The sequence below is a fragment of the Microcebus murinus genome, chromosome 12, assembly GCF_040939455.1.
Source record: "Microcebus murinus isolate Inina chromosome 12, M.murinus_Inina_mat1.0, whole genome shotgun sequence".
Lineage (NCBI taxonomy): Eukaryota > Metazoa > Chordata > Mammalia > Primates > Cheirogaleidae > Microcebus > Microcebus murinus.
Window position 1 is genome coordinate 70,379,080 of NC_134115.1, and position 26,425 is coordinate 70,405,504.

General features: G+C 40.6%; 1 protein-coding gene across 1 annotated transcript in view; it reads right to left on the minus strand.

The window, feature by feature from the left end:
* The window catches only part of LOC142874245 (uncharacterized), a 680,900-nt gene extending 654,787 nt beyond the window's left edge, over nucleotides 1-26,113 (minus strand). The window contains exons 1-2 of the mRNA XM_076008430.1: nucleotides 26,012-26,113; nucleotides 25,155-25,903 (exon numbers count right to left, since the gene is read on the minus strand). Of these exons, the coding sequence (XP_075864545.1) occupies nucleotides 25,155-25,903; nucleotides 26,012-26,113 (851 nt within the window). The remainder of the gene's footprint in view (nucleotides 1-25,154; nucleotides 25,904-26,011) is intronic.
* Between the last annotated feature and the right edge of the window lie 312 nt (nucleotides 26,114-26,425).

Below are 26,425 nucleotides of genomic sequence, written 5' to 3' on the forward strand. Positions count from 1 at the left end.
GGAAAAAAAGCCAATCTCAAAAGGTTACATACTGTATGATTTCATTTATATAACATCCTTGAAATAACAAAAATTATAGAGATGGAAAACAAATGAGTAGTTGCCAGGGCTTAGGGATGGGGGCTGGCAGGGAAGTGGCTATGGCTGTAAAAGAGTAGCACAAAAGGCTTCTGAGCAGGGGATGGCCATGAATAACACACGCCAGAGAATCCCGCTCATTCTTAGTGCCTCCACTATGACTTCCCAAGACTTTAATCCTCCACCCTTCACCCTACCATTCCTACCCCTTCCTCACTGCCACCCTCAGCAGCTGCCTCCTACTGCTTTAATATCTAGCAAATGAGCAATGGCTTGGGCCTTGATTAACACATTGACTGCCATGTGAGTTGTATTTAACTCAAGCTAGTTTTGAGCCTGAGGCCTTATGAAGCAAAACCCTGCAGTTGGTTCATGAAAATCTTACTTGTTGTTGTCCTTGTTGTTATAATTAATTCTAAAAACATGGATTGCATTACATATAGCTCACACACAGAAAACAATAAAAAATAGCAAAATAGAAAGGATCGTTTTATTTTAATAAAACACCATGGCCCCAAGGAAAACATTTTTTTCTAGTGTGGCAATCAATGTCTTAAAGGACCCTGTTGAGAATGGACCCTCCCCACTGGAAGCCCAATATGGTGCCTTCTATCCATTAGGGATCATAGGTTGCCCCTCTGTTCTGTGACTCTTTTTCCTCTCCTATAGGCCTTCTTGAGGAGCTGAGAGCCCTCTGATATACTTAGTGTATAACCTGTCTTGTGAGTTTGGGAGAGTGTTTTGGTTTTTATATTTTTTCTCTTGCTTCAGTATGTTCCCTAGATTTAATTCTATTAAGCTGCTTCAAAAATAAATATGTTGTTGCAGGGGGTTGGGGAAGTAGTTAGTACAACATTTCTCTGTTATTTTGAAATTAGACCCATGGGAAGCCTCTAGGCACACAGTAAAGTCTGACATAATCCACTTACAAATGAGATTAAGGGGCTGATGGTTTTACACAAATAGGCAACTCCCTGATGTACCCATGGATGGCACACTGGATCCCAGAAGCCAAATAAGAAGAGAAGGTGCATTTCACAAATGCATACCAGGAAGAAAAACCCATGTCCTGTAGAGAGGTACACATGCCTCAGGAACAACTGGCCCCTGAGTAGACTCCACTGCATGGCTGTGAGCCAGGCCCTGTGATTCTAGCTGAGGACACTGTCCCTGTGTTAAGCAGACTACTTGTGTAGGGGAAGGACATTTGAGCTGGGCCTAAATGGTGAGCAGTTTACCAGGCTGTAGTGGGGAGTGGTATTCCAGAAAAAGGGACCAACAGGATGAGAAAGGCACAGGATTCATCGGGGTACATGGGGCAGTCTGTCGTGACATGCTCCGGGAAAGAGGGGAATAGAGATCAGCAGAGGCCTTGTCTGTTGTGGTGAAGAATTTGGCCTTTAAGCAATGAGCAAGCACTGGCAGTTTGGAAAGCACAAGTGTGACTCAATACTTTAGAAAAATTACACATGTGGCCCTGTGCACGCAGAAAAATTACAGGGAAAAGACTCTAGTCAGAGAAATTGATTGGGAACCCATTGCCTTCCCTCATCCTCCTCACTGACAAGAATGAGCCGAAGAAATGATCCAACTTTTGGGAGATTTTCATGATAAGGTGGTTTCACTGCAAGCACAGCCTCCTCTTGCTGGGATACGACATGTCAAAACAAGGATCAGACTTTTGCTGATGAAAAACAGAAAAAAGCATTGAGTGTAGTTTTCAGACAGGTAGGGACTCCCAGCTTAAGGCTGCAAGATATAGGCCTTTCTGAGCCTGTACGATGAACCATCAGTGGGCTGCAGATAGGCGTTGAGAAAGATCTAGTGCTTAGTGCAGGCTGGGGAGTTAGGACATCTGGCTTATCTGACAGAGGGGAAGCAGCCTGCCAAGTGTCTGTATGGAGGGTGGCTAAGGAGCCTCCTGAGAGGGGACATATCCTCAGGGAAGAAAGAACCTGTTAGGCTGTAAGAAAGTCCTCAGGATAGGAAAACTCTGAGTTCAGGGAGGTATCTGCCCCTCCAATTTGTCTCTTGACTCAGCCCCTACTGGGTTTGTATCAGAGTCCCTGTTGAGAAAGAAGCTGTGAGTAAAGACAGAAACACCTTGGAGCTTTGTGGCACCTCTAACAGTGTAACACAGGAGAGGGGGATGGTCTTCCTCCACCCACCTTGGGCACCTTAGGGCTCTGAGGGCAGCCAGTGAAGAACTGTGGGAGAAGTAGTAGCCCTTTACAGACTGGCACAGAGCAGAACAGCATCCCAGCCATGCCACTGTCTTTTTCCAATTGGACTATTATAACAAAAATACCATAAACTGGGAGGCTTATAAACAACCAACATTTATCACTAATAGTTCTGGAGACTGGGAAGTCCAAGATCAAGATGCTTGCAGATTCAGTGTCTGGTGAGGGTCTGCTTGTTCTTCATAGATGGCACCTTCTCACTATGTCCTCACATGGTGGAAGGGGCAAGTGTCTCTCTGCAGCCTTTTTCATAAGGACATTAATCCTATTCACGAGGGCTCCCTTCTCATGACTAGTCACCTCCCAAAGGCCCCACCTCCCAATACCATCATTAGGATTTCAATCTGTGAATTGTGGGGACATAAACATTCAGTCCATAGCACTTACCCCTTAGCAACAATGTTCACCACAGGCATGGCCACACTGCAGTTCTCTAACGTGACTTAGTATGGACATGAGAGCAGCAGAAATGCTCTTAGCTTATGGGACACATACCCTTAAAGAGTTGCTGGGAGCCCAGAGGAAGCCTCTGCATGGTGAGTCAGGACCCAGGTAGGTTCATGTGTCACATGTGCTCAGTGCAAAGGCAGCACTGCCTCCCCAGAAGTCTTCATTTGTCAAGTTCTGAATGAGTATTGTTTGTACAAGGAAATATTAGTAATCTTGAGACAGTCTAATGTTAAAGCAGAATTAGAATTTAATTAGAGCAGGCAAAAAATTTTCCAGACTGCACCCTCTGCCACAATTTGACATTATCTTCTCTAAACATAAGTTTTGAGTGGCAGCTGACATTTGTGTGATGATCTTCACAGTATTCCTACTGTTCCCAGTTATGTAAACACTTCCCAATACCTGTTATTTCCCTACATCCCTTCTTAGGAACCCACTTGGCCTATGTGCAAATGTTTAGATAACTTGGGATTTTGAAGCACATGGTCATGATTAATCTTAGTATATCAGGTGTCAAGACCAAGGCTTTAGACAATAGCAGGAGGGACTCTGGTTTAATGTGTTGCCATGGTAATGGGAGGTTGATGGATTGAAAGGAATCTAAGGGTTACTGTAATGTGAGATATTACAAAATCTTTGTGAAAGTCCCTATATGTTAGTTGGCCCTGGATTGGATACTGCTCACCTTAAAGATAGTGGGCACCACATGATCAATAAAATCTCCTAAGACACTCCTGCTAAGACTGTATGCTTCACATTACTTTGGGATCCCAAGGGCCCAGGTTACTGATGGATGGGCCTGGAATAGCAATTATAATCAAAGTGATGTTTTCCTTCTAATGCCAAGCTGAGAACTATGTCACAAACACAAAACTCAAATGTTGTTGGGCTAAATAGATTGGTACAAATTTCCCTTCTTTCTTTTCCTCAAACAAGCCAAGTTCTTCCCCTTGCCTTCTCAGTTATTGTTCTCTTTTACTAGAATACTCTGAACCCAGATCATTGTATAGCTGCCTATTTAACATTCAGGTCTCACCTCAAATGTCACCTCCTCAAGGCACAGAACTACCTCTAGGGTATTGGCAATGTTCAACTTCTTGATCTGGGGAGTGGTTATAGGTGTGTTCACTTGGTATGTATGTTATACTTCAGAGAAAAAGTTTATTTCACAAAATAAGTCATCCTCTCAGATGAGCCTTCCCTGACCATCCCATGCTCTTCACCCTCTCACTCTCATATTGGCCATATGTATTGTCTTCATAGCATTATAACTATCTTGTGTCAACTTGTCTATGTCTACTTGGTAATGTTATGTCTCCTCTAAAATATAAATACCAAGAGAGAACAAGGGCAATTCCCATCTTGTTGCAGGCTGTATCCCTAGTGTCCATAACAGTGTCTGGCAAAGAGTAGTTATCCAAGAAAAACTGAAAAAATGAATGTCAAATTTTCCCCCATCCTGTTCTGAATTATCTGTGTACTTAGAATGTCTCTGAATGAAGGATAAAGATGTCTCCATTTGTGGGTCCTTTAAGCCAGGGACTCTCAATGTCTTTGAGGCCACAATACACTCTGGCCAGTGAAGACCATACATCTCTTCTATCTCTTCTGGTACAGTAGCAAACACTGCCCTGGAGTCCCTCAGTCCTGCCTGTGTGACCTCCCTGAGACCCCACTCTTCATGTATGAAGTGGCAAAAATAATACCTACCTTGGTGGCTCTTGCAAAAATTAAATGAGAAAATAAATGTAAAACTGCTTTTAAAGTAATGTGGAATATAAAACAACATTTAAACAGACTATTATTGTTTTAAGAATAATTCAAGAAATGGCTTTGCATTTATTTAGTAGAACTCATTTACTTTTGGATACTATTAAGAATCGATGGAAATGAAGGATATCTTTCCTTCTGTACCTAAGAAAAAAGATACATTTGTGTGTCTATCAAAAAATAAATTAAAACAAACAGCAGGATTACAAGGGGCCTCAAGGGAATCTTCCAGGTACTGGTAATGTTCCGTTTCTTAATCTGAGTACTAATTACATGGGTGGGTTCCATTTGTGAAAATTCAAGCTGTATACTTACAATCTTTGTTTTTCTATATGTATATTTTACTTTACTAAAAAAATTTTAAATATGTGGCAAATCCAGTTATTAATATATCTTCATAAGCCACTAATCCAAAATACAGGAAAAGGCCTTCTATAAGGTTCTCTAGTTGTTGATATTTTTTAATTGGTTTCCCCCCCCAGGGGGGATACAGGACCAATATGATAAAAATGACCCATTTTGTCAACTAACAAATTCAGAATTCTAATTATACTGCCACTACAGAGAACCACTTATATCCTTACTTAGGTAAAAAAGTTCCTGATTATAATTCTCTTTGTCAAAAGAATTTATTAACCTTGGATCCTGCTATAATATGCATGATAGAAACACATAAAGAGAGCACAGAAAAGCCAAACATTTTCATTTATTTATGGGCATTGATTCATGCAGAGCAGAACCATCTGCTTAAAGCTCATAAATAATTAGAATTGAACACAATAATACATATAAGGCTAATTAATTAACTTCCAAACTGATCCCTCCACAAAATGGTCAACAGTCTGTAATGTTCTCCTCACAGTTTTAAGATATGGATCAATTAGAGGTCCACTAGTGAAATTCTTTCTACTATTAATGTCCATTTGATACAACATAGACATGTGGGGTCTCTGTGTTTATCTCTGTGCTGGTCACGAAAAGGATTACGATGAATCTGATGCCACAGTTCTGTCCTACAGAGCCAGCCTAACAAGCAACCCTGCCCTCCAAAAGACAGTTAACTTCAAATATTAGCAGGCAAGATTAGTATTAACTGGGTTTCAATAAAATCACATGAAATTACTCATTTCCTGATTTTTTAAAGTGTTTTTAATTTGCTTATTTATATATCCTTCCTTATTTCCACATTAGATCTGTTTTCCTGAAATGCTTCCAAATGCACTAAAATTCAATGTGTGCTTTCACATTTCCTGTGGAAAACAACTGGAGAAGTCTTCGGAAATTGCCTGAAATCACCCAATTCCCTCAAAACGTGCCCTGGTATCAAAGAAACTGCTGGTAAAAATAACAATAATAGTAAATAAATAATTTTTAAAATTTTTAAGCGGGAAATAGTTTTATTCTAACTACTCCCTCAGATTCCATGGATCCTTTCTCCAAATGGGCTAATTATATCACAAACACCAGCAACCACAACACCTAAAGCAAAGACCCAGGTCAGTCCCTTGGGAAGGAAGTGGAGACAGCAGCAAGCTCCCATCCGTGCTCTCTTTAACACTAGCAGCTGGGTAAGAGTGCAGTGACCACATTCAGGGAGATTTTGCACATTTCTACTTAAGAAACTAAAATATATAATTTACAGTTTCCAGGCAAATACAATGCCTGTGCCCTTTCTCACTGCACATTTTCCTACCAATAAGGTGAAAATCACATTGAATTGGGTTTTAAACAGGCAAGGGGGACTTGATAAGACAGGAGAATGGTTATAGAAAGCAATGACAGGACAAGCACAGAATGGAGGGGGCCACTTCCTAGGGACTAGAGCTTCACTTCCAGATCTTAAGCAGTGGTCAGTAGCCTCCTCCAAGTGGAGAGTGAAGGTAACCCACTCCCAATCTCAGAGAGAAGAAAGGAGGGTACTGGCTCCACAGAGGTTTCTGCCAGGTTCCAAATTCTATGTCTAGAGGTAACATAAATGTGTAGATTGGGAAAGGTTAAAGGGAAAAAAGAATGGAAATGAGATGGAAAATGTGCCTTTCATAAAGGCATTTCAAAATACACATTTCTAAAAGTACCCTTTCCACAGATGTAGCCAATCCAAAAAAAAATAAATAAATAAAAGTACCTTATGCAGCAACTGCTAGTTTCCTACCCAGTATCCAAATTCCCCTCCTTCCTTAGCAATAGAATCTATGTTGTATTAAGGATGGAAATGGTCCACTAAAAAGGTTACATTTCCCAGACTCCTTTGCAGCTTAGTATGGTCATCCAACTATGTTCTAGGCAATGAAGTAGGTCCTGCTAACAAGGAAGGGGAAAGGAGTAGTTGATGGCCAGATAATCAAAAGTATCTGTCCCAGTCCCTGGCAGCAGGGAACCCTCATACAGAGAAGGGCATAGACAGGTGCATGACACCTGGATTCTATTCTGTACAAAAGGCTATAAAGATACTAAATGGGAATTATTCTAATGTTGAAAGGGTTTTCCTAATGTTACATAAACAAATGAATTTTAGAGCAATACCTAATTACCAGCTGCATGACTTTCAGCAAATTACCTCTCTTGAGCCTGGGTTTTCTCACATTTGAATGGAAAAATAAATTCCACTTTGCAGAACTACTGTGAGGATTCAATGAGGTTAATTATTTAAATTATCCAGCAGGGGTCAATCATATGGTAAATAATCTAAATCTGGCATCCCCTTCCCATCTTTTTCTTATGTCCTTTGAGAATTAAAGGCCATTATGCAGAGACAAAGAGGTTGAATGTTGAGAAGGATGGGGTCTGATAAACTGTTTACCTCCTTTCATTCACAGGACAATTTGATAAACCATTTACCTGCACAAGAATCTTAGTTTCTGTCCTCCTCCTGAAACCAGATCTTATTTGGGAAAGTGGGATTTCTTTACCACTGATAGAATACTCATGTATTTACGTGGCATCAGTCATCTCTATCTGAGATGCTGGAGCATCTCAGCATCTACTTCCCATCACTATGTCAAAACACACCAGGTGGGGGCCAGGGAATCAGGAGTGAGGAGTGGGGAAGGAGGGCCTTCAGGAACTTTAAAGTCTGCTTTTATGTCTTTGGCAAGTGTCACATGCATTTCAGTGTCTTGATTTATGAGGCAAACTTAGCTAGGAAAATCATCCATGCTCTTCAGGGAATTTGATGGTGAGGGAACAAGACCAGATTGTTGAGCATGAAGTAAAGTATCTTTATCTACAGTTCTCCCCTCCACTCCCAAATTATAGACATGTTTTCATGGGAAAAACATAGTATGGGATTCAAGAATCTGGCAGGGGACCAATAAGACCTCAAGTGAACAAGCCCCACTTTTGCACGTGACACAGTGACAGCCCTAAGCCAACTCTCAATTGGTAATTTCAGGCTCAAAAACATCATGGTGGTAACACCTGGCAGCCAACAACAGTTTCAGTAGCATCACCTTCTTTGCCCTAAAGTGTTTTTGACTTGTGCAAATAGTTTATTTCAACAATTTAGTGATTTTTTTAAAAAGTGAGTTGGCAGCACTCTTTTGCTCCCCCTGGAGCCCCTGTACCCTCTTCTCCACCCCCACATACACATCCCCTGCTCCAACCACAGCGTTCTTCAGTGATCTGTTTTATTTACTGGGCTTGCACATAGTTTTCATTTGAAAAAAAGGGTAAAAATCTAAAGCTAAAATTTTTTGAAAAGCATCATTTTCTTTACCCTTCATACTGTTTTTTTACATTGCCTCAAGCATTTATTTGTGTGAGGAACATTCAAAATAAAAATCCTTTCTTCTAGCTATTTGAAAATATACAATAGATTTTGTTTGTATGTTTGTTTGTTTTATTTCAGAATATTACGTAGGTACAGGCTGGGGGTGGTGGCTTATTCGTGTAATCCTAGCACTCTGGGAGGCTGAGGAAGAAAGATTGTTTGAGCTCAAGAGTTCAAGACCAGCCTGAGCAAGAGTGAGACCTCGTCTCTACTAAAAATAGGAAAAATTAGCCGGGCACAGTGGTGTGAGCCTGTATTTCCAGCTACTTGGAAGGCTGAGGTAGGAGAATCGCTCGAGCCCAGGAGTTTGAGGTTGCTATGAGCTAGTCGGATGCCATAGTGGCACTCTAGCCCAGGGCAACAGAGTGAGAATCTTTCTCAAAAAAAAAAAAAAAAAAAGAATATTATGGGAGTATAAATGTTTAGTTACATGGATTGCTTTTGTACTGCTTGAGTCAAAGTTGTAATTGTGCCCATCACCCAGATAAAGTCCATTGTTACCCATTAGGTTATGATTTTACCCATCCCCTCTACTTCCTCCCCCTTCCACCTGCATGATTTCTATTGAGTTTTACTTCCATTTGTGCACATAAGTGCTGATCAGTTAATTCCTATTTAATAGTGAGTACATGTGGTATTTGTTTTGCCATTCTTGCTATACTTCACTTAGGAGGATAGTCTCCAGTTCCATCCAGATTGTTCCAAAAGGTATTAATTCGTGTTTTTTATTGCTGAGTAGTATTCCATGGTATACATATACCACATTTTATTAATCCACTCATGCATTGATGGGCACTTGGGCTGATTCCACATCTTTGCAATTGTGAATTGTGCTGCAATAAACATTCTAGTACAAGTGTCTTTTTGATAAAATGACTTTTTTTCCTTTGGGTAAATATCCAGTAGTGGGATTGCTGGATCAAGTGGTAGGTCTACTTTTAGTTCTTTGAGAAATCTCCATAGTATTTTCCATAGAGGTTGTACTAGTTTGCAGTCCCACCAACAGTGTATAAATGTTCCTTTCTTTCCACATCCATGCCAGCATCTATTGTTTTGTTTTTAATAAAAGCCATTCTCACTGGAGTTAGTGATTATCTCATTGTGGTTTTGATTTGCATTTCTCTGATGATTAGTGATGTTAAGCATTTTTTCATATGTTTATTGGTCATTGGTCTATCCTCCTTTGAAAAGCTTCTATTCATGCCTTTTGCCCACTTTTTAATTGGGGCTATTTGATTTTTTTCTTGCTGATTTGCTTGAGTTCTTAGTGGATCCTGCTTATTAGCCCTTTATGGATGTATAACATGCAAATATATTTTTTTAAAAGGACAGTGGAAAAGGGAAAATATTAATACTATTAAGAAGTATGGGATTTACAAACAACATATTTGAGAAAAATTATGGTACTTGTTAGAGGTGGGTTTTTGGTTTTTTTTGTTTTTTTTTTTTGGTTTGGTTTTTTTTTTTTTGAGACAGAGTCTTGCTTGTTGCCCAGGCTAGAGTGAGTGCCGTGGCGTCAGCCTAGCTCACAGCAACCTCAAACTCCTGGGCTCAAGCGATCCTCCTGCCTTAGCCTTCCGACTAGCTGGGACTACAGGCATGCGCCACCATGCCCAGCTAATTTTATATATATATATTAGTTTGGCCAATTAATTTCTTTCTATTTATAGTAGAGACAGGGTCTCGCTCTTGCGGGCTGGTTTCGAACTCCTGACCTCGAGCAATCCGCCCGCCTCGGCCTCCCAGAGTGCTAGGATTACAGGCGTGAGCCACCGCGCCTGGCCTAGAGGTGTTAATAGTGACAAATCTTTGCAGCCTTGTTGGTTCATTTATCTAGTTAATGGTGCTTTTCAACTATGAATACAATAAGAAAATTAAATAACATATATGAAATGTTGGAAAGATGGCATCAAAGCTTGTGACTAAAAGACAAAGTATACTTGAGGCTACATTTCAGCCATTGGATTTACAATCTCCATCCTGTAGTTGGTATATCTATTCTTGGCTGTGTTGAACTTTCACATAATTTTTGAGGTATGTGCAAATGTATAAAAGTAAGAAATTATGTGCAATCTGGCTTTTTCCAGTGCTTTGTGCCTGATAGCATCCTGCACAGTGGGACACTCCAAGAAAATAGCCAAGACTGTGCAGACCATGTGGAGGCTTGTCAGAGAGCACCTATATAATCAAATGGAATTACCCTGGAGACTAGGTCAAAGTGAGTCCCAAGTCAACATAACTCAGGAAGCCTCTAAAATGGAAAGGAGAATTAGAAGGCTATTCCTCCTAGGCTGGCTGCTGAGACTAAGTACAGAGGGGGAAGTAGGAAGACTACACACAGAAGAGGTTTGAACAAACTTCAATGGGCACCCACAAGAGAGTCTCCACCAGTTTTGAAGGAGTAGTAATTAGCCAGTGCCTAATATACAGATCAGGTTGTTCTGGAAATTATTAGAAACAAAATATGAAATTTGAAATATGATTTGTACTAGACTGGCCTAGAAATTCCAGTTAAGAAAATACAAATGTTCTTTCACAGCTAATTCTAGAGCAGTGCTGTCCAAGAGAAATATAATACAAGACACATATATAATTTATAAAAAATTAATGAGATATTTTACATTACATTTGTTTTATAAAAATCCAGTGTATATTTTACACTTAATAGCATATCTCAATATAAATGCTAAATTTTCATAGGAAATACTTGATCTGTATTTAAATCATGAAATCTATAGCTAAACAATGGATTCACACATCCAGGTTGTTTTAAACTTAAAAGTTTTCCAATAACTGAATTATTAGTTTCTAAATTTAAATGTATTAAAGTTAAACAAAATTTTAAAAATTCACTTCCTCAGCACTATCGTAGGCACATGGAACTAGTGGCTCCCATAAGGAATGGCACAGCTCTAGATAATCAGACTGTATGTCTGTCTATTTTTACACCAGAACCATTACTGTATGAAAGTCTACTCAGAAATAGATAGTAACATAAGAGAAATAATTTTACTTTTGCACAGTGCTTTGAGATTTATAAAATCCTCTGTAAACCCAACAAAGTATGGTGGATAGAATAGGGGCTTTGATAGGAAAAAGATTTGACACCTCCAATTTGAACCTTTGACACCTCAGACACCTCCAATTTGAACCTTTGACACCTCAGACACCTCCAATTTGAACCTTTTGCATTAGGCTTACCCAGCCTCAGTTTCCATGTATGTAGATAGGGGCTGATAATTATCTCCCACCAAGCTCATGGAGTTGATGTGAGGATCAGATAAGATGATATATGGGAAAATGATTGGAAGTTATAGAGATGTTAGTTGTCATTACTACTGTAACTACATGAGGTGGGCATCTTATTTTACAATAAGGAAACTCAGTCTCAGGAATTTAATCAAATAACCCAGTCATACAGCCAGGACATGGTAGAGGAGAGACTCAAAATTGTGTCTTCTAGCTCCAAGTCAAATACTTTTTCCACTATTGGTAACACAGATGCCTTACAGAAAATCTAACTCCAATCCAAAGATACTTAGAGGTTCTTTTCTTTAAGTAAAGAAATTTGAATCAAGAAATTAGAATTCAATATAGCAAAAGATGAAAAAAAATGAAAAAGCTTTAAAAGGCTGGTTTGTCAAACTACTTCTCAGGACTGTCAGAAAAATGCCAGAGATTGCACAAGTGTTTTCAAATATAGGTGGTTATATTCCCTTACAGAAACATTATCAGCCTCCTGAGTGACTCAGTCATGTCTTGGAAGGGCACCAAATCTTTGGGGGTGGGTCAGAATCAGAAAACATTTCCAAGCCCAGCAACAATTTTAAAGACAACTACTGTTTGAAACATGAGGTTTAAATATAACAATTTGAGAATCTCCTTGATTTAGTTTACTGCACTGATTTATCTTGACATCAAAGGTGATGCTTATGGATAAATCTTTTTGTGAAAGTAGGGAATTATTCACTGAACAACAAACTAGCCATCTTCTAGGGGTCTGACACCAAGATATTGGCAGGATTATGTTCTATGAAACCTCTAGAAAGGATTCTTCTTTGCCTCTTCCAGCTTTGGGTGGTTACCAGGATTACTTGGCTTAAATACTATCATTCCTACTTCTGCCCCTATCATCACAGGAGTTCTCCCCCCCTTTGTGTCTGTCCCTGTGTTTCTTCTCCTCTTCTTATAAGGACACCAATCATATAGGGCCTACCCGAATGATGTTATCTTAGTATATTATTAGGATATTATCTTAATTTGATAACATCTGCAAAAAAACCTATTTCCAAATGAGGTCACCTTCACAGGTACTGGGAGTGAGGACTTGATCATATCTTTTGGGAGGATACAATTCAACCCATAACAATGGGAAAATCCCCTTGCTTTCTGAGTCTATCCCCCCTCAGATTCACAAGGAGTTTTTAATCATCCTTTCCTGTGCCATTATTTTTTTTTTCCTTTTTACTGAACCATCCCCATCGGCATACAAATATGCTATAATACCTAACATATGAAAAACAAAAACCAACAAAACAAAGCCCTCCCTTGATCCATCTATCTCTAACTATGGCTCCAGTTCTCTCTCCTTTCATGCAAAACTCCTCAAGAAAAAGTCCTTTTTTTCACTTCCTCATATCCAGCTCTCTGTGAACCAGCTCCACTCAGCTTGCTGCCTCCATGATGTTGCCAAGGTCACAAATGACCTTCACATTTTGAGACTCCAGTAGTAAATTCTCCACCCTTACCTCTCTCCTCATCTCATGAGAATTGGTCAAACTGATCGTTCCATCCTCCTTGCAAAGCTTTTTTCAGTGGCTTCTACAACCTCACACTCATCAGATTTTCCTCCTATTTGATTCACACTCCCCTTTCCAAATTCTAAGGTGAAGTGTTCTTCAGGGCACAGTCTACTCTAGATGAACTTATACAATCCCATAGCTATAAATATTCTATTTACACTGCTGACTAATATATATATTTTTGTAGATATATCAAGTTAATATAATATCCTAAGATAACATCATTAGGGTAGGCCCTATATGATTGGCATCCTTACAAGAAAAGAAGAAACACAGACACACAGGGGGGAGAACTCCTGTAATGACAGGGGCAGAGGGCTGAGTGATGTTTACAGGCCAAGGAATGCCAAGGATTGCCAGGAACTACCCAAAGCTGGAAAAGGCAAGCAAGGATCCTTTTATAGAGTCTTCAGAAAGAGCATAATCCTGCCAACATCTTGATGTCAGATGCCTAGAAGATTTTATATATATATATATATATATATATATATATATATATATATATATATATATATCTATCTCACCCTGATCCTTCCCCACATATATCCAACAACATATGTACATCTCTTCTTGGATTTGTAATAGACATTCAAAACAGAACTATGGCATGTCTACCTCCAATCCCAGCAAATTTTGACTCTCCCTACCTAGTGAATGACATCATTATTCACCCAATTGCTCAAGCCCAAAATCTTGGAGTCAGAAATAGCAAAGGCATTATCTCTACCCCAATTTTGCCTTCCAAATCTCATGTGAGTACATCTGATAAGTGGAACTCAAATTATATTCAGAACGCTAACTACAAAGGAGTCCAAGGATAATTTTTCTCATACCCCATATACAATCCAGCAGAAAATTCTGATGATTCCATCTTAAAAATATATTCTGAATCCAACTACCTTTTACTCTCTCTACCAATAAACACCGTCCTAGTCCAAACCACCATGATCTCCACCAGATAGCAACTGGATCCCTATTCTAGTCATGCCCCTATAAATCTGGTCTCCACACAGTAGTACAACTAAATCAGATCATGTTACACCTCTGCCCTCAACCCTCCAATGGCTTTCCATAGCCTCCCTAACATGGCAGGAAAAAATAAATAAATAGCCATGCTTGCCAAGAGAAACACAGGAGCAGCAAAAGCAGAATGTGTACCTCACTTTTGCTTTCCAAATCTTAGGTAAGTTCCACCAGTGCATGCAACTGGTGGAACCTAAGTTACATCTAGAACTCCAGCTGCAAGGCAGGCTAGGAAATGTATCCTCTCAGTTCAGGAAGGCCCTTGAAAAGAGATTATATACTAAGGCCAATCCACCATGTTCCCACAATGTTCACTATAGCAGCATTTACATGAGCAATCAATAAACATGAAACAGACTAAATGACCAAAAGTAAAGAGCTGGTAAAATAAAATGTACTATATACAGGTAAAAAAATAACATGCTCATTTCTAAAGGACATTTTATCAATGAAGTAAAAAAACCTTACAATATATCAGTTACCAAAATAAAATCCAGTCAAAAAGTAGTACATTCAATCTCATCCCTATTTTAGGAATAACTAGTAGAATTTGAATATGACCTATATATTATATGATATTGTTGAATCAACACTAATTTCATGATAATGGCATTGTGATTATACAGAAGGTCCTTGTTCTTAAGCGATGAATGTTGAAGTGTCTTGAATTTTTTAATTACTTTCAAGTAATTCAAAATAAAAGCAAAAAAGAGAAATGTTAACAACTGGAGAATCTAGGAAAATGATATATGGACATTCATTGTACTATTCTTTTAATATTTGGGTTCAAAATTTCTCAAAATAAAAATTTAAGGACTAAACTGGTGGGGAAGCATGACTAATTTTATTTATTTACAAGGCTATTCTAAGTTCAGGCTGTTTCCTTTGCTCATGCTACATCTTTAAAAAAATGTGTGCTCCAAGAATGCATGTATGTAATATTCTCATCTCTAGTGATCCAGTGTGGGTTTAGGCTGCTCTTTATTCCTTTTCCCATTTTTACAATATGTACTGAGACACTATAGCTGTTCCAGAAAACAATGCATATGTACACACATACACAGGAAATAATCAAAGAAATGATACCAAATGTATGGCATATATGCCCCACCAGAACCCCTACCACACCAATGGCAGTAGCACTAATCAATCAAGGTACTCTCTCCTGCCAAACCTGGTTATGCCTCAGAATTCTTCTTAGCACAGCTCTCTAGGAAATCTTAATTAATGTATGGGAGTTGGTATGTGAGATGAAAGCTTTGCCATCTATTTATTAAATAGTTGACCTTAGCAAAACCTAAAATAGTCAACCTTAGCAAAACCTAAAAAAAAACAAAACTGTGATTATCATGTTATCATGAGTATCTCTGAGACAGCTGTGAAAAAAGGAGCTCAGACCCAGAGCCAAAAGACCTCCAATTCATCCTGTGTCTCTTATGTTTGGAACCCTGAGAAAACCTTTTAAAGTTCTTTGACCCTCAGTTTCCCCATCTGTAATAAACCTTCCTCACAGGGGTATCAGGTGAAAAAAGAGACAGTGGACACTTTATAAATGTCAAAGACATACGAAGACATATGAAGAGTGAGATAAAATGAAGAGTGGTATCATCAAGAATGTAAAATTCACTCTTGCAAAAGCCAACTTGTTAGAGTATTAATTATAATTCAGAACAGAAAATGAGTTATAGGAGCCTAAAGTGTTATCTGTTTTTATTTTTTAAAAAGCCAGTCCAGAAATAGGGCAAATGCTCTAAATGCTCCTTCTCAATGTCCTGTTGGTACTTATTTCTCCACATTCTAAAAGGCTTAGGGTCCAAAGCCTCAGACCATTTTGCTGCTCACTCCATAGGTGATTTTCTCTAATCTCATAGCCTTAAGTATGATTCATATGCTGTTGACTCCCAAATTTTGAAAGTATAACAAGATGTTAAAAGGGAGATTGGGTGAGGCTCCAGCATAATAGATATCAAATACAAAAGAGGCTGATGCAAATGAGTTTCTTCCAGGTTGATATTTGAGACCAGTTTAACTTGAGCCCCTCACTGCAATCAAGGGCATAAAATGGTCTGGTTACTAGTGATTGAGGGGAGTAAGGAGGATTTGTAAAAGGTTTTCTTTGGAGAAAGCTGTCCTGTGAATAATTTCTCTCCATGGGAACAGAAGGACCAGGAAGCTCCCCTCTACCATAACCTCACCAGCTCAGACCTCATGATAGAGGATTACTTGAGATCTGACATGTGTTCTCTGCAGTATGGAGAAAAAAGGGAGAAAAGATGTCTAATTAACTGAGTCTGACCCCCACCCTAGGAATGTAAAGGTAAGAGGCTGCTAATGCAGAGGGTAGCAGCAGAGAAGAGATGATCCCCTCAGATCTGTCAAGGCACAGGATGTGTGTCTCCTATGGACAATAGGTGGGCCATACAGGAGACAGAGGTAGCCAGGAGGCTTATCATTCTTGCTCAAGTGTTGTGCTTGGTAGAGTGATGGGAACATAAACAAGAAAGTCTATATGGAAGGAACTGCAGGAAAACCAGTGGTAGCTGGAGGAAGAGGATGCATCACTCACACCCGCTGTGGGCTTCAGAAAGAGGAGCCACAGCAGGGAAGCCCCCACAGAATCCACAGAAAAACCAAGGAAGACTCAGTGTGAAATATTAGCTAGCCTCAGGGAAAGTAAAATCATGTTAGGACAGTACCAGCCAACTAAGAACTTTTCTGATCCCATTCTCCTTTACTCTCCAACATCTCCAACTGTCCAGTGGTTGAAACCATAGCTAATGAGAAGATGAGCAAGAAAAGAGAAAAAAGCGGCCTATAACTTCTTATCCAGCATGGGTAGCCTACATGCTGCAAGCATGAACTTGGGAGGTTTAAGATCAGGGGAGCTGGAAGCAGAAGAACCATAACCTTTTAAAGACAACATTAAGTATTGATTAATAAATTGAACTGGACATTTATTTCTGAATCAAGACTGTGGTTTCCTAAAGAGAACCATGGGACTTTCTGATATGTAAGAGTGACCAGAAAAATCATGATGCCTATCAGAGTTTTCACCCAATGACAAGGAAACTTTTCCTCCACTGATGTTAAAAGGACATTAAGAGACAAAAATAAAATTGCTTGTATCCCTGGAGCTATGCTTCCTCACAATATCTGTTATGGTGGTATAATAAATATCTCAGAATGATCATATTCAAAGACAATTTCTTCTTTTTTTTTTTTTTAAACAGGGTCTTGCTCTGTCTCCTGGGCTAGAGTGCAGTGGTGTCATCTGAGTTGCTGATCACTGCAACCTCAGACTCCTGGGCTCAAGCAATCTTCCTGCCTCAGCCTCCAGAGTAGCTGAGACTACAGGCACGTGCCACCACACCCAGCTAATTTTTCTATTTCTTGTAAAGACAGGGTTTTGCTATGCTGCCCAAGCTGGTATTGAACTCCTGGTCTCAAGTGATCCTCCTGCCTTGGCCTACCAAAGTGCTGGGATATAGGCATGAGCCACCATGCTTGGCCTAAAGACAAATTCTTGATTTCCATCCCCTAGACCTGTTCTTCCCATAATCTTCCCCATCTCATTAAATAGGAACTTTATCATTCTACTTGGTCAGGCCAAAATCTTTAAAATTACCCTTTCTTCCTCCTACATCCTAGAGCCAAACTATCAACAAATCCTGCAAGTTCAGCTTTCAGAAGTTATTCTGAATCTAACCATTTTTGACTGCCATCTGATCTAAGCCACCATTGTGTCTCCCCTGGATTCCTGACATAGCCTCATAAGAGGTCTTCCTGCTTCTACCCTTGCCTTTCTACCATCTGCTCTCAACACAGCAACCCAAGTGACCCATGTACATCATGTCAGAGCTCCTCCACTCCCTCTTGAACTCTGTCTTCCTCCCCTTACTACAGCTATGTCCATGTCAATTATAGCCACTCAAAATACTACATATTTATTTACTTTTTTATTATCTGCTTTCCCCTACCAACATGTCAGCTCTCCAAGTCTAGGGTTTTATTTTGTCCACTCAATATTTTCTTAATAAGTAAATAATAATTTATATTAAAATCCTTATAAAGGTTCCTAAGTTCCAATCATTATATGAAAAAAGAAAATCTTCCACGGCCCCTTGCAGTACTTGGAATAAAAATTCTAAATGGCAAGGAGCTGGGTGCTCTCAGCCACCTCCTGACTCCTTTCAGACCTACTCTCCCCCACCCACATCCCATCTTTCAATAGGAACATACCCCCTTCCACCCTGGGAGCCTTTCCAGGACAGATAGGGGTGGAGGGAGCCCAGGGGGTCTCTCTTTGGCAATGGTGGCTGCACATCAGGCCTTGACTCTGACACAAGCGGGCATCGGGGCCAGATCCAGGGCTTTCCAGGCCTCTGTTCTGACCGCCAGACAAGAATGTCTCTGTTAATTTGACTTAAGCACTGTTTAATTACTAACTTGGTAGTTTCTGTACTCTGCTTACCGCTTGTCAAGTATGTGGCGCTTTTGATAATTTAAGGGTTGGAATTTAGTCTATTTTTGCATTTGAAAATCAGCCTGGAGCCAGAGTTTCCCTTTTATTCAGAAAGACGAAACAGACGGGACATCAAAGGCGGTCATCCTGTAATTTTTTCTTTTCTGATACATTAAAAGCAGGCCTTTGCACACTGGCTGCTTCGTATCATTGGAAACTTCTATCGGGCCTGTAAATATGAAGTCTAGTGCTTTCATATCATCAGTTTTTATCTTTCTATGTCCAGCTTTGTCAGAAAATTTATATAGCAATGACATATGGCCATACGCAGAGGCAGGCTGGGGACAGGGGAGTTGCCCAGAGAGCATGGAGCTGGGAGCAGAGCCTGGGTCCCACGACTGGCTCCACAACCTCTGAGCTCAATGTCTTAAATGCTTACTGAAGACAATTTTAGCCACATTCATAAATTCTACAACATTTGTTCATTCAAACCAACATTTATTTCATACTTCATAGACATTAGGCACAGGGATCAGACAAGTGAGAAGATATGGTTCCTGTCCTCAGAAAGTGCTCAGTCTAATAAGACAGGGAAAGAGACCATCTCAGTCCCCATAATTGCTATAACCAAAATGTACAGAAAGCAAACAGGGCTAAGAAGGAGCCTGTCAACTTGCAGGAGGGAAGTATTTACCAGGATTCAGAAAGTGGATGAGTGTTCAGGACAGAGAGGACAGCCTGCAACAAACAGCAAAGGGAATGTTCAGTAGAGGCTGTAGGGTGAGGGGAGTGAAACTATGAAGACAGGATGAGCATGTGAAAGTAAAGAAAATGAGGCTTAACCTGTTAGGTTAAAGTCAGATATGACAGAAAAACTTGAAGTTACTTGGTCAAATGGGCATGATAGAAATAACAGCTAACAATTATTGAGTTCTGACTGCCATATTCTAAGTACTTTCCACTTAAATCTATCAGGTTCAGGGATGGTATATTATTTGCTCAAGATGACTCAGCTGGGAAGAGGTGACAGGAATTCAGGGGCAATCTGTAGACGCCAGAACCCATCCCTTAACCAGCACACTGCCTTGCCAGGGCTTTGCAAATATGAAATTGATGCATATGAAAATACTTTGCAAACTGTAAAGTCCTGGCCAAATATAGCCACTGGTGTTTATGAGCCTTGTTACAAAGATCGCCAAAACAGGAGGCCTTTCTTTTTCATTGATATTTGACAGTGCAACCCTGAGCATTTTTTCCCAGGCTCAGAGTAGCAAGCAAGAAAGGCTATGAGAGACAGAAATCACTCTGGATGAAAGGAAAGGAAGCCTGGGCTTTCATGAGTCACACTGAGGGACAGAAGAATGATAAAATCAAACCAGGCAGCCCTTCTGAAAGCTTAGCCTGTGCTGGCACCTGCTGGTGCCCATAGTACATGTGCCAGCTTTACCTTCCTCTAAGAATTATCCCCTGGAGGGTAAATGCCCCAGGGCAGTTGTATGTGTTAAGGAGAAGAGGGAAGGGGAAGTGTTACAGCTGGGAGACTTCTATTCTTACCTGAGAGGCTGCTGTGCATCTTTGGAAAAACCTCCAGCCTAGAATTCACTAATAACAATCACAACTAAGCACCTCCTATGGGCATCCATGGTGCTGAGGGTCTCACACACCTTCCCCAAGAACAGTACCCTCATTCCACCTCTGTAAGACACAGATAGCTGGAGGAGGTTACTCTATTTGACCAGGATCATGCAACTAACTGGTAAGTGGCAGCCCTAATTTAGGGCCAAAATTCAATTAATACTCTTTTTATAGCACTAGGTTGTTTCCAAAGATTTAAGTTCAAAGCTTTTTTTTTTTTTTTTTTTTTTTTTGCTCTTTCATCTTGGTCTAAAGTACAGTGGTATCATCCATAGCTCACTGCAACCTCAAACTCCTGGGCTCAAGCCATCCTCCTGCCTCAGCCTCCCAAGTAGCTGGAACTACAGGCATAGCTAATTTTTTTTATTTTTTGTAGAGACAGGGTCTTGCTATGTTGTCCAGCCTGGTCTCAAACTCCTGGCCTCAAGTGACCCTCCTGCCTCAGCCTACCAAAGTGCTAAGATTACAGGTGTGAGCCACCATGCTAAGCCTCAAACTCAAAGCTTAATTCTCCGTTTGCTATGTCTAGGATCCTGGCCCCATCAATTCACCACTGGGAGTTTTGTTGTGATTGATTCGTGTGTTGATATCCTTTCTTTATTTTGGAAGAGATTTAACATGGCTACCTTAAAACTTTTTCTGCCATATGGGGAGAATGCCATCCAACAATGTTTGTAGAGATCTTAAAAAAGAGCTTGAGTCAAAAAACATAAATAACAATATGTAATAACTACCTTTAAAACCTGAAGACTTGCTACCTCATTAAGTGTATCTTTGAAATTCACAGCTCCTGACAGAAACAAGAATTCTAAGGTGCCCCCTGAAATGGTTTTCAAACTTACCAGCATGGAAACCTCTGCTAAAGGTTACTTGTCAGTTAATGTTCACACCTTTGAAAATTCTCTTAACCTTAAATGTGTCCAATCAAAGATCTAGAAAACTCATTTTCTAGAGCTCAGTTAAAATTTAAAGAAAACACAGATACAAGGTTGAACCATAAGAAATTGCCAATACTTGACTATTTTGACTTACAAAGATAAAAACAAAAACAGCAAATTGATGGGATTCAACATAATTGATGCAGACTTTCAAAAAGACAGGTCCTTTATTACTGCAAAGTTACTAGGCAAACCCACTCTGGGCCAAACTGCAGCAGGCAGAGACAAGAATCACCTGGGTAATTGTTTAATATGCAGATTATAAGACCCACCCCCCAGAAATACAGATTTAGTACTAGAGTTGGGGTGGGGTAGTTCAGGAATGTAGCTGTGTAAAAAGCACCCCAAGTATCCCAAGGCAGATGATGCAACATTGCTCTCCATGGGGAGCATTATGGTCCGAGGAATAATACACTGTTCTCAAGTCCTCAAAGACAACAGCCCAGGATGCTGCTCTCTCAAAGGGCATTCTCAGTGCTGTGGGCTGGCCAGCAGGACTTCTGAGGACTTCAAGGACTTCTGCTGTATAAATGGGCAAGAACCTGGAGAGACACAGTTTCAAATCCCACTTCCATAACTTTCCCCCTCCGAGAGGTCTTTTGAGTACACAGCATTTGGGTTTTAATGACTCACACTTGCCTTTTGTTGTATTTTTTCCTTTTGTTTGTTTTGTTGCCTGAAATTAATAATTATTGCAAGAGGGCCACTTTTTAAATAACTTCCTTTGGGTAATATGCCCATCTCCATCCATCTACCCTCAGAAGAGAATTACTGCAGCTCCACTTGTTGGTTTAGAGACTATTTATAAGCATCACCCATCTTCCACATCAGATCCAAACCAAAGCCTCGTTATTTCCACTATGTTTGTTTTGCTGCAGAACGGTAACATTTACATGGAAATGGGTCTTTTTCTCTATCCTGTAATTTGGGTTGTTTAGTTTTCCTTTTTGGACTTCTTTGATTCTGCTGAAGAAAGAAGTCCACAGGAATCTGGAGAAAGGAAGACAGTGCACTGCGGGGGGAGGGGGGAGTGGGCAGCAATGCTGTTTGCTTCTCCGACTCTGTGGCCCCCACCACCACTTCCCCTAGCTGCATTAAGCTATCTCCTTCCTGTTTCTGCTTTTCTGCCTCATATAGCTGGGCAGAAAAAATGTCAGCATTTAGTGCTGGGGATCCACCTTTACCACTGACTCCATATGGGACCTAGAGTAAGTCTCTTTCCCTCTCAAGGTCTTGTTTCCCATGTGAACAGGTGTCTAACTACATAATCTCTAAATTCAATTACTTTTATAACCCCACTGGGCTGTCAACAATACCCTTCTCTTTTCTCTCTGATGAAGTAAAAAAGTTGCTTCTTTATATGCAAGGCATGAAAATAATAACCAAGCCATATTCCCCTAGAAGTCCCTGAGTTCTAAAGATGATGCCATTACTATCTAAGATTTTCCAAAGACTTTCCAAGAGTTTAAATCCTCTCACATCCTTACCACACCAAATATCTTCACTACCAGCCCCCACTATCACTAATTTAACTGCAACCCTAGATCTTTCTAGGCTTAATGTCCACCTCTCCCTTCTCCCCTTTATTTCTTGCTAGAAGGTTCTATGAGAAATGTAGTTCCATTCCTAGATATGTAGAGAGTCACTTGCCAATGTCTACAATAAAGCATACAGAAGGATGTTCACTAAAGCTTTGTTTACCACAATGAATAAAAGGAAATGAATGTTTACCAACTTGAAAAAAAACTGGAAAATCCAGTTAATGGAATACTATACAGCGGTTTATAAGAATGAGGCAAATCCATATGTACTATTATGGTTAGACTGACAAGATACATTGTTGAATGAAAGAAGCATGCTATAAAATGATATGCATAATATACTATCTTTTATGTAAAAAAACTATATGTATTTTAAGCATATACACATGCACATTACACACACACATAAATGCATAGCAAAGACTTGGAAGGATGTATAACAAACTGGTAACATTGTATACCTCAAAGGAAGGTATGATCAAGGGGACTTTATGTGAAATGTTTTAATATTTTTGCTCAAATAATTAAATCATCACTTAAGAAATTTAAATTTGGCCGGGCGCTGTGGCTCACGCCTGTAATCCTAGCTCTTGGGAGGCCGAGGCGGGCGGATTGCTCAAGGTCAGGAGTTCAAAACCAGCCTGAGCAAGAGCGAGACCCCGTCTCTACTATAAATAGAAAGAAATTAATTGGCCAACTGATATATATATAAAAAAATTAGCCGGGCATGGTGGCGCATGCCTGTAGTCCCAGCTACCCGGGAGGCTGAGGCAGAAGGATCACTGGAGCCCAGGAGTTTGAGGTTGCTGTGAGCTAGGCTGACACCACGGCACTCACTCTAGCCTGGGCAACAAAGCGAGACTCTGTCTCAAAAAAAAAAAAAAAAAAAAAAGAAATTTAAATTTGAAAAAATACATCACAAAGGATGGGGGGAAAGGAAAAGTATCCTATTATAAAGTTATTCCATTATACCTGAAGCAGTGTAATATTATTTGAAGATAACTACCTAAAAGATTTCATAAATTAAATAGAAAACTAGAAAATGGTAGATTTAAATACAACCATATCGATAACAACAATGTAAATGGTCTACACACTCCAATTAAAAGGCAGAGATTATTATATTAGATAAAAGAGCCAAGCCCCCATGATATGCTGCCTACAAGAAACTCAGTTTAAATATAGACATAAATAGGTTAAAAGTAAAATAATGGAAAAAGCTGTGCCATGCAAACAGTAAACAAAAGAAAGCTTGAGTGCTTGTATGAATACCAAAGTAGACTTCAGAACAAAAATATTACCTGAGATAAAGAATGTCATTAGATAATGATAAAGGGGACAATTCACAAACAAGATATAATCATCATAAATGTATATACATCTAACAGCAGATTTTCAAAATGCATGAAGCAAAAACTGAAAGAATGCAAAAGAGAAACAGACAACTCCACAATTTTAGTTGGGCACTTCAACAATCCTCTCTCAGTAGTAAAAGAAACAGAAAGAAAATCAAGGACTTTGAACACCTGAACACTATAAAAACACTAACTCATTGATATTTAAAGACAACTCTATTCAACAACAGCAAAATAAACAGTCCTTATAAGCATTCATAAAACAGTCACTAAGTTAGACCATGTATTGGTTCATAAAACTCAACTAAATTTTAAAAAATTGAAATTGTACAAAGTATGTTCTCTCACCACAATGGAATTAAATTAGAAATCAAGAATAGAAAGATATCTGAAAAATCCACAATATTTGGAAATTAAAAACATACTTCTAAATAACTCAGAGAAAGTCAAATGAGAAATTATAAAATAATTTGAATTGAATGAAAATTAAAACACAACATAACAAAATTTATGGGATACAGTTAAATCAGTGTTTATAGGGAAATTCATAGCATCAAAAGTTAATAGCGATCGCATTCTCAAGAACATGTACATTCCTAAAACCCACCAGGCTCTCAGTAAGTGTGGCAAGCACCAACCCCCCAAAATGACACTGTGCAAGGAGGGCAAGGACTCTCTGTATGCCTAGAAAAGGCAGTGACAGGGAGCAGAGTGGCTTTGGTGAACAGACTAAGCCAATTTTCTAGAGAAAAGCTAAAACTACAAAAAGATAGTGCTGAGCTTAAAATTGTGAATGCTGGCTATTAAAATATGCAAGCATTTTAACTGGGAGGAGATAACAAGGGAAAAGTTCAAATGATCCAGTCCTGAGCTTCATCTATGGTTTTATCATAAAGACAATACAATCTTGAGGTTATGTTCACTTCACAAAAGAGAAAGTTTATACTGAGAAAAATGGTCTCAAGTCAATGACCTAGTAAATATTCACCGTAAGAAACTAGGAAAAGTAAAGGCAGTATAAAACCAAAGCAAACAGAAGAAACAACACAATAAGGAGGCCCTCAATAAAGACCTGACTGCATCAGTACCTGAGTTTCCAAGGCTTTGCTCCCGCCGCTCCACCCGGTCTTCTAGACTCAGCACCGGCCGCAGCTGTGATGCTGGAGTCCCCAGGGCGGGACGCAGAGTTCTGCCGCTGCGCCCTCACGCGCCGGCCTCGTCTCTGGCCCCTGACGCGCTGCCCTGGCGGGCCTCTTCCTGGAGCTCTCCGGACGAACAGTGCCCCTTGGCCTTGCTGAGGACACCAGCACCTTTCCGGCCCAGCGAGATGGTGGGGGGCCATGTGGGTGATGGTGCTGCGGGGGAAGCTCGAGATGCTGAACCCCAGCCAAGACCTGTGGCAACTGCAGCAGAGCCTCTGGCCCAGCCGGGAACGCAGGCGCTGAGCAGAGGCTTCCGCTCCCTTCGCCTCCTCGAGGCAGCCGTCCTCGGCAGGTGTACGGCGTCGTCGCTTCGGCCTGTGGAAAGGTGAGATGTGGGGCCTGGGCTGTGTGCCATGCCCGGAGCCCAGCAGGAAGTGCGCGGGCGGCCTCGATGGCCAGCAGAGGGTGTTAGACGTCACACCAAGGTGGCAGTGGAGGTGATCTTCCTTGAGTTCAGGCGGAGAGGGCGGCCCCCAGCTCCCTTGGGACAGACTCTGCGCTCTGACAGAACCTCTGGGGCCTTCTGAGGCCGCAGCCCAGACCACTGGCCCCAGTGCTACACCCTGGGGGCTGAGGTGACGGGTATGCTGGTCGAGCCCGCAGGCAGGGGCGACCAAAAAGGCCCCCTCCAGCCACTATGACATCCGTGAGGGTGGACCCCAGCCCTTGTTTCAGGACTCCATCGCCTCTGGAGACACAAGGCCTGATGCCACGCAAGCCCCGCCCCCAGGCCACAGCCTTACCTCAGATATGGCCCCGCCCCAAATAGGCCCCGCCCCCAGACCACACTGGGCGGGGCCTCCCCTGAGACACCAGCCAACCCCTCCCCCATTAGTTCCCGCCATCAGCTGTTGACCGTTAATTAGGTGCGATGAACCAGGCCAGCAGAGAGGTAGAGAAGCTTCCTTAAGGAAGCTAAATAAGTCACCCAAAGGTGTACCAGTGAAACAAGTTGTAATGAGGAAAGCAAGAGCGCCAGTCCCTTCTTGAGAAAGTCCAGGAAGGCCTGGCAGGACACCTTTTTCACGCAGGAGTGAGTATGAAGGAAAGGAGGGTGACGAGACAGCTTTGGGAGATTTGATGAGGGAAAGTTTCCGTCTGAAGGCCCGTGATTCCTTTCACAAGTAGCAAACGTGTTAAGGGGGTGGGAGGAGCAG